We start from the raw sequence: 9606 nt of genomic DNA on the forward strand, positions 1-9606 counted from the left end.
AGACTCAGACGGTGTTAGGCCCAGTATGGATTGCACGTGATTGCACAAAGGTTAGAAAGGGTACCGTATCCCTGGATAACATGTGTGGATAGCGTACACATTCAAAATATATGTCTCAGGAGGCAGGCTCAGACGGTGTTAGGCCCAGTATGGATTTGACGGCCCAGATTACACAGCGGAGGAGCAGGGAGAGGTAAAGATTGCAAATGCTGGGGCCCTGCCCAAGCAAGGGGGGCCCACTCGTGGGCGTCGGTACTGGCACTGGGCCCCTCATAGTACAGCGGTGTGTCTGATGGCGGGTGTGCACCACCACCGTCAGAGACACTTGATCGCACTATGAGGGACCCTGTGCCAGTGCCCGCGCCCAAGAGTCGGCCTACCCACCTGTCCAGGGCAACGGCACTCGCACGGTGTCATGCGCTAGGTGTTGACCCCGGCCATGGGGGGGGAGGCAGCACAGTTAGGGAGTTTTAGAAAGTGGCATATGTTGATGTTGGACATTCATCTGATGCAAAAGGCGAAATAAGTGAAGTACCAGGAAGAGGTGGACCAAAGCAAGCCATTTTTCTGTCACCCTTGGAAACCCATGCGTGGTTCATTTTAATGAAGGTTAGATCATCCACATTTTGGGTTGACAGACGGGTCCTTTTTTCTGTCAGGATTGATCCAGCTGCACTGAAGACTCTTTCCGATAGCACACTTGCAGCTGAGCAAGCGAGCTCCTGTAAGGCATATTGGGCCAATTCAGGCCAGGTGTCCAGTTTAGCGGAACAATAGTCAAAGGGGAATGACCTGTGTGGGAGAACATCGATATGGGAGGAAAAGTAGTTTGTAACCATAGTTGACAACTGCTGTCTCCTGTCACTTTCCATCGATGCAGTATTACCAGTTGTGTGAGCGGTATTTGAAAAATCAGTCCACAACATTGTCATGAAACCCCTGTCTCCAACGCCACTTCTGCTGTGTGCACCACGAACACCTATGCCAAGCTGCCCCCGGCCCGTACGGCTCGTGTGAGAACCATCACCGCTGCTGTGTGCTGGGAATGCCTCAAGCAACCGATTTACCAGAGTTGCTTGTTTATTAGCCAATATTAGGTCAAGGTTCTCCTGTGGCATGATGTTTTGTAATTTGCCTTTATAGCGTGGATCCAGGATGCTGGCCAACCAGTAGTCGTCATCGTTCATCATTTTGGCAATGCGGGGGTCCCTTTTTAGGATCCGCAAGGCATAATCTGACATGTGGGCCAATGTTCCCGGTGTCAATGATGCACTGCGAGTGCTGGGTGGAGGAGCACTTTCTGGCAAATCCACATCCCTCCAGTCACGCACAAACCCTGTACCAGACCTTGCCACGCCAACATTTTCACTTGCCCCACGAGATGCATCCTCCTCCCCTAAGTAATCATCCCCATCATCCTCCTCCTCCTCCTCTTCTTCCTCCACCTCGTCCAGGAGAGGTCCCTGAGCAGACAATGGCTGAATGTCATCAAGGATTCCCTCCTCCTCTTCCTCCTCATCAACATTGGCTGCAGACGCCTGCTCCTTAAGGTGCGTCAAAGTTTGCATGAGCAGACGCATAAGTGGGATGCTCATGCATAGGATGGCGTCGTCTACGCTTACCAGCCGTGTGCATTCCTCAAAACACTGAAGGACTTTACAAAGGTCTTTCAGCTTCGACCACTGCATGCCTGTCAACTCCATGTCTGCTCTCAAAGTGCCTGGCCGTGTATCCTCCCACAAATGCATTATGGCCTGCCTCTGCTCGCACAGCCGCTCCACCATGTGCAGGGTGGAGTTCCACCTTGTTGCAATGTCGATAATGAGGCGGTGGTTGGGAAGGTGGAGCAATCGCTGCAGCTTCTGCATACGAACGGAGTGTACAGGCGACCGGCGGATGTGCGCGCACAGTCTTCGCACCTTCTGGAGCAGGGCTGTTAACTCCGGATAATTTTTGAGGAAGCACTGCACCACCAGGTTCAAGGTGTGAGCCAAGCAAGGTATGTGGCTGAGTTTTGAAAGGACTATGGCTGCCACAAAATTACGGCCGTTATCACTAACTACCTTGCCTGCCTCAAGATGTACACTGCCCAGCCATGACTCAGTTTGTCGCTTCAAGTACTCGGCCAGCACCTCGGCGGTGTGTCTGTCGCCCAAACACATCATCTGCAACACAGCCTGCTGACGCTTTCCACTAGCTGCTCGATAGGGGGACACATCGTGTGCAACAGTGGCAGCTGCAGATGGAGTGCTCGTACGACTGCGCTCTGTGGACGAGCTTTCGCTTCTGGAGGAGGAGGAGGAGGAGGAGGAGGAGGGTCGAACGCCTACAGCCAACTGTTTCCTATACCGTGGGTTAGGCAGCACTGTCCCACCACCGCTGTCCCCTGTGGACCCTGCATCCACCACATTAACCCAGTGCGCAGTGATGGACACGTAACGGCCCTGGCCATGCCGACTGGACCATGCATCAGTTGTGAGGTGCACCTTTCCGCTCACTGACTGCTTGAGTGCATGGACAATGCGGTCTTTCACATGATGGTGGAGGGCTGGGATGGCTTTGCGAGAGAAGAAGTGGCGACTGGGTAGGTCATAGCGTGGTACTGCATAGGCCATGAGTTCGCGGAAAGCTGGGCTTTCCACCAACCGAAAGGGCATCATCTCAAACGAGATTAGTTTGGCAATGTGGGCGTTCAAACCCAGTGTACGCGGATGAGAGACTGAGTACTTTCTTGACCTACTCATAGTGTCTGGGAGGGTGAGCTGGACTTGAGAGCTGCATATGGTGGAAGTAGCGGTGGACAGGGCGGACTGAGAGAGGGTTGATGATGGTGATGGAGTTGGTGTTCTTTCTGATGGCCTAGAATCAGTCTTTCGTTGATATAACAGTGGGATTCCCTGACTGCTGTGGTCTTGCAACGACACCTCAACATTTGCTGCTGTGCTAACCGGTGGGCTTACAGTGGGGGAAACAATGTAGCGTTGCTGACTACCTTCGTTGTGATCAGTTGCACATGTGGCACTTGAGGTTTGGTGTTGTGTCCATGCTTGCAAGTGCATGCTGGTTAAATGTCTAAGCATGCAACTGGTATTCAAATTTTTCAGATTTTTCCCTCGGCTAAAGGTCTTTGCGCACTTCTTACAGATAACCTTGGCCTGATCATGAGGATTTTGTTCAAAAAAGTGCCACACTGCACTCTTCCTACTTTGGCAGACATTTTGCGGCCTAGCACGCTGTGATCTTTTGACCCTCTGGACAAGCTGTCCAGCAACTCTTTTGATGTTTGGAACCTGTCTTTGGAGTGCTCCGGGCCTGCCAGATAACAGCTGTTGCGATGTCGATGTCTGCTGTGGATGCTCCTCATCTGAGCTATTGGAAGCAGCACCCTCTTCCCCCAATGGATGCCAATCTGGGTCAACAACTGGGTCATCCATCACCTCCTCTTCTATGTCATGTGCACCTTCCTCTGTGTCACCGTGTATGGTGGTATAGTGTGCGGGAAGGGGCACCTGAGTCTCATCAGGGTCAGAATCTGGCTCTGTACACTGCGAGGACAATGTAGTGCTCTGAGTGAATGTACCAGCAGAATCATCCATCAGCGGCTGTGCATCAGTGCACTCCATGTCAGATTCATCTTGGCCTGGGTAATTCACCATTTCACTTGATAATCCAGGCATGGTATGTGAAAACAGCTCCATGGAGTAATCAGTAGTATGGCCTGCGTCATCCTTCAATCTTGGTTGGGGTGAAGGACACAAGGAAAAGTGTGGTTCATGAACATGAGCCTCCAATGACGACTCAGTGCTTTTACTTTTTACAACTGAAGAAGAGGAGGCGATAGAGCTGGAGGCTGAGTCAGCAATGTAAGACAAAACTTTTTTCCTGATGCTCTGGCTTTAAGAGCGGTTTGCCAACTCCTAGAAAACTAAGCGTTCGAGGCCTTATGTAGCCAGACGATGACGCAGGGTCAGCATCTCCTGCATTCGGTCCTATTTTGCTCTTGCCACTACCATCAGATCCACCACCAACACCATCATTACCAGCTGCCAACCCCCGCCCAATTCCACGGCCTCTTCCCCCAGCCTTCCTCATTTTTGGTAGAAATGTAGACAAAATCCAACAAACTATATAGTAATGTAAAACAAGGTACAAGGTGTCTATAGGACAGGGGAGATTTAGAATTTCTGCACACACTTGTGGACAGTGGACACTTTTGGATTGTGTGAGGCCCACTGATATCTGAGCGCTATGTGACAGGCTCGATGGCACAGCTGTGACCAAAGTGACGAGAGGATAAGGGAGATTTTGAATCTCTGTGCACACTTTTGGACACTGGACACTTGTGGATTGTGTGAGGCCCACTGATATCTGAGCGCTATGTGACAGGCTCGATGGCACAGCTGCCTGTGACAAAAGTGACGAGAGGATAATGGAGATTTTGAATTTCTGCGCACACTTTTGGACACTGGACACTTGTGGATTGTGTGAGGCCCACTGATATCTGAGCACTATGTGACAGGCTCGATGGCACAGCTGCCTGTGACAAAAGTGACGAGAGGATAATGGAGATTTTGAATCTCTGCGCACACTTTTGGACACTGGACACTTGTGGATTGTGTGAGGCCCACTGATATCTGAGCGCTATGTGACAGGCTCGATGGCACAGCTGCCTGTGACAAAAGTGACGAGAGGATAATGGAGATTTTGAATCTCTGCGCACACTTTTGGACACTGGACATTTGTGGATTGTGTGAGGCCCACTGATATCTGAGCGCTATGTGACAGGCTCGATGGCACAGTTGCCTGTGACAAAAGTGACGAGAGGATAATGGAGATTTTGAATCTCTGCGCACACTTTTGGACACTGGACACTTGTGGATTGTGTGAGGCCCACTGATATCTGAGCGCTATGTGACAGGCTCGATGGCACAGCTGCCTGTGACAAAAGTGATGAGAGGATAATGGAGATTTTGAATCTCTGCGCACACTTTTGGACACTGGACACTTGTGGATTGTGTGAGGCCCACTGATATCTGAGCGCTATGTGACAGGCTCGATGGCACAGCTGCCTGTGACAAAAGTGACGAGAGGATAATGGAGATTTTGAATCTCTGCGCACACTTTTGGACACTGGACACTTGTGGATTGTGTGAGGCCCACTGATATCTGAGCGCTATGTGACAGGCTCGATGGCACAGCTGCCTGTGACAAAAGTGACGAGAGGATAATGGAGATTTTGAATCTCTGCGCACACTTTTGGACACTGGACACTTGTGGATTGTGTGAGGCCCACTGATATCTGAGCGCTATGTGGCAGGCTCGATGGCACAGCTGCCTGTGACAAAAGTGACGAGAGGATAATGGAGATTTTGAATCTCTGCGCACACTTTTGGACACTGGACACTTGTGGATTGTGTGAGGCCCACTGATATCTGAGCGCTATGTGACAGGCTCGATGGCACAGCTGCCTGTGACAAAAGTGATGAGAGGATAATGGAGATTTTGAATCTCTGCGCACACTTTTGGACACTGGACACTTGTGGATTGTGTGAGGCCCACTGATATCTGAGCGCTATGTGACAGGCTCGATGGCACAGCTGCCTGTGACAAAAGTGACGAGAGGATAATGGAGATTTTGAATCTCTGCGCACACTTTTGGACACTGGACACTTGTGGATTGTGTGAGGCCCACTGATATCTGAGCGCTATGTGGCAGGCTCGATGGCACAGCTGCCTTGTGACAAAAGTGACGAGAGGATAATGGAGATTTTGAATCTCTGCGCACACTTTTGGACACTGGACACTTGTGGATTGTGTGAGGCCCACTGATATCTGAGCGCTATGTGACAGGCTCGATGGCACAGCTGCCTGTGACAAAAGTGACGAGAGGATAATGGAGATTTTGAATCTCTGCGCACACTTTTGGACACTGGACACTTGTGGATTGTGTGAGGCCCACTGATATCTGAGCGCTATGTGACAGGCTCGATGGCACAGCTGCCTGTGACAAAAGTGACGAGAGGATAAGGGAGATTGGATTGCTTTTAAAAAAGCAGTTTGCAGAGCAGTGGGTAAACAGCAATGCCAGCGTGTCAGGAAGCCTTAAAAGGCAGCCCAACAACCAACAACCAACACCACTGATACACCACTATATAGCCTCCCCTTGCACTGCACACACAGTGACTTGTGTGTTGTGCAGGCCAAATCGCTTGTCTTCTTCCCTGCCTAACGCTCTCCCTACAGAATCAGCAGCAACCTCTCCCTATACTAAGATCGGCAGAAGTAAAATGGCGGTCGGCGTGCACGCCCTTTTATACCCCCTGTGACGCAAACCAAAGCAAGCCAATCACTTGCATGCCCTTCTGAAAGATGGTGGTGACCGGTGCCTAGGTCATCACGTTGCCCACAGTGTCCGTGGATCCTGATTGGCTGAAAAAGAGCGCAAAACATACTTTTGAAACGCGACTTTGGCGCATAAGTCGCCGACCTCGTGGCCGACCTCATCCTAGGGTCGGGTTTCGTTTCATGAAACCCGACTTTGCCAAAAGTCGGTGACTTTTGAATTTTTTCGACCCGTTTCGCTCAACTCTAATTATATATATATCTATATATGCACTCTATGTGTCTATATCTATTCTTTGGTTTCTGTTAGAAACCCTGTCATAGGGCTCCATTATATGTCCATTTTGCAAGGCGGCGAGAAAATCTCACCATACGGATGCCATACGGATTACATACGGATTCTTACATGCGCAAAATACGCGACCACACCTTGATTACGGATGACATATGGAGCACTGTTTAGGGGCCATTCATCTGTATTACGCATGTAAAATACTGACCGTATTTTGCGTTGGTTAGTGTGACCCCGGCCTTATCCATACCCTCTCTGAGGAAGCTGACGGGGTGAAATGCCCGTAATAGGGAATAGTGGTGAATCTGCCATCTTTCTCTGTACACTCCCGGCATGTCGTCTGTAGGATCTGTAATCTCCATCTCTTGTTAGGATGGTTCCTCCTTTACACTATATGGGCTGTGCTGTATTCCTGGGATATCCCATATAGCACTGGCTGCACTTTATATCTCCTATCTGTACTCCAGGGATGTAATGCGCTGTCAGCTCTTTATTCTCTCACTATTTATACCCTTTGCTCTGTGTCCTCTCATTATATAAGCTATTCATCTATAAGTGCTGTCGGGATCCTTCAGATACTTCTTTCACCCGAAGGACCGATGTTCTTGGGTGTAGGACACCATATGTCTCTGATTAAATCAGCTCCGTCGAGAAGAATTACACAGACACAAGCTGTATGATACAACTCGGGATGCCTGCCAAGATGCCTCTGGCTTATCAGTTAGGCTTCCATCTTTTATAGCAAAGAATTTTAGTATTTACAGACATGAGCAGTATAAAAATGATTTCACAGCTTGTTTCAATCACAGAGAAAGCCATGTAGGCTGAGAGACAGGAATTTATCTGTTATCTGGTTTCGGTTCTCAAGGGAACAGAAAAGATAAGTTTCAACAAGAAAATGCAACATAGACAGAACTCAATTTAACTCCTTCAGTTCCTATCATTCCCCCCTTTGACATCTTTATTCTTCACAATCTGGAACACTGCATGACAGCTGATAGTGTCCTATTCACCAGGTACTATCCCAGGCCGACGGGTTGCCCGAGGGAGACAGGTATCTTCTTTTACCCTCTCCATCCCCCAGTTACTAAGGCCACGTCTGTCGTCACAAGAGTACGCTCCTTCATGCCAGAAATGAGATGTCAACCTAAAACTTAAAGAAAACAATTATCAACTTTGGTATATGTTCTGTCATTAACTTATCTTTCTCATCTGTTTCTGTATTTTTTCTTACATACAGAAAAACACCAAAAAACAAGTTTCAAAAATACATATAATACAAGGAGACAAACAACAATACGTAGTAGACTTAGTATAATCCCAGCTATCCAACCTCCTATACCCTTAAACCAATTGACTGGATTCAGAAAGGAGAAAGTATCTGACCACCAACTATCTTTATTGCGATCATTGTCTTTATCATACTGATCTCTAAGTTTTTGAACATCCTCTAATTTTAGCTTTAACTTTATAGTGTTGTTGGGATCTATATAATGACAGCAAGCGGGTCCGACGACCTGACACATGCCACCCTGTGCTGCCGTTAAATAATCCAGTACTATGGTATGTTGGTTAGTAACTATAATAAGTTGATTCTGGACAGCAACAGTGGTGTTAAGTATATCCAATATATCCCAGATTTGATCATCTAAATAATCTGTAGCCCTAACCAATTTATCCCACATTTGCGTGATCATAGGATAGATAAAAATAGAACTAACAATTTTATTAGCCACACTCATCTGCACTATATGTGGTCTCCCAGAAGGACGAGGTGTATTATCTGCTGCTCTTTTGTATAATGTATGTTTGGGTACTGCCTGCATATCCAATTGTCGGTTTGGAATGATAAAGGTAGCCGGAGTCAAATGTCCCAGAGTACAAGTACCTCTTACCCCTACTGGCAACCATTTATATGCATTGTCTCCACATACCCAGAACATATCACTAGGTAAATCCCATAAGGCTGAATGTTGTAATACCAGTCTATGGACTAAATCTATGAACGCAGATACATTCTGAAGCATACACCAATTTGGAAGTTGTCCTAAAGGGCTACAATACCCTACATCGGGATTTCCACAGGTGGGAGTTCCTTTCTCATATCCAGATGACTCGTTGCAAGGTATATTACCTGAAATATTAAAACAAGTTTCATTATTGCCCTGGGGAAATAAATTGGAATACTCCCAGGACGTATTATGCAACCTTCTTTCTAGCAGTATTGGTTTGAAGGCATCAGTAGAGTGGGAAGTTACACTAAAACTAACTTGTAGGCCGTACGTTGGAACTTGCCCCAAGTTGATTAATCGAGTCCTATTCCTAGGTACCCAAGCCCCCCCCTTATATGCCAAATATTGAAGGTGAGTGCTACTTCCTGAAAGGTTACCTTGCCACCAGGGATATCCTACCCATCCCACAACAGGTATACCGATAGTCATATTCCATAACTTCATATTATTTGTGGAATTATTAGCGAGTGTGTCAGAACAGTCAGTCCAAGCGAATAACTCTTCGGGTGGGACAGGGATAACAAGAAAGGGAATACTCGTGGCTGATACTGGTGAGTACGTGCAGATCCAGCAATCTGCTGGAGGCTGAGTATCATTCAACCAATCTCTCAGTAATTTCTCATGATGTTGTATAACCCTATTATTCAATGGCATCGGAGAATTTAAACTGTCCCATGCAGCTACTGTCATTATAGGAAATGCAAAAAACCAAAACTTTATGCTCTTTTATATATTCTTATTGACTCCTGTGGCTAGTTTGCAATGTGATGCGTGGATCCAGGTTGATCGTCCTTCTAACTTGACAGAGGTAGGCGTTGTCAAGAGTACTTGATAAGGACCTTGGTATCGGGGTCCAAGCGTCTTTCTGGAGTGTTTCTTGACATATACGTAATCACCAGGTTGTAGGCAGTGTGTTCCTTCCACACTATCCGGATCTGGAATGGAAGAAAAAACTAGAGA

At 47.7% G+C, this 9606-nt stretch overlaps 1 protein-coding gene across 1 annotated transcript; it reads right to left on the bottom strand.

Annotated features, from left to right (window-relative positions):
- Positions 1–7630: 7630 nt before the first annotated feature.
- LOC141075606 (uncharacterized) lies at positions 7631–9336 on the bottom strand. Its single transcript, XM_073562715.1, has one exon. It carries the CDS (start codon positions 9334–9336, stop codon positions 7843–7845), a length of 1494 nt encoding a protein of 497 aa, XP_073418816.1. The 3' UTR covers positions 7631–7842.
- Between the last annotated feature and the right edge of the window lie 270 nt (positions 9337–9606).

This window comes from Dendrobates tinctorius, unplaced genomic scaffold (genome assembly GCF_039654945.1).
Source record: "Dendrobates tinctorius isolate UK_male_01 unplaced genomic scaffold, ASM3965494v1 ptg000366l, whole genome shotgun sequence".
Lineage (NCBI taxonomy): Eukaryota > Metazoa > Chordata > Amphibia > Anura > Dendrobatidae > Dendrobates > Dendrobates tinctorius.

What these genes read in the sequence shown, in the direction of transcription:
- LOC141075606 (XM_073562715.1), bottom strand. Translation starts at nt 9,336, where the DNA reads ATGACAGTAGCTGCATGGGACAGTTTAAATTCTCCGATGCCATTGAAT.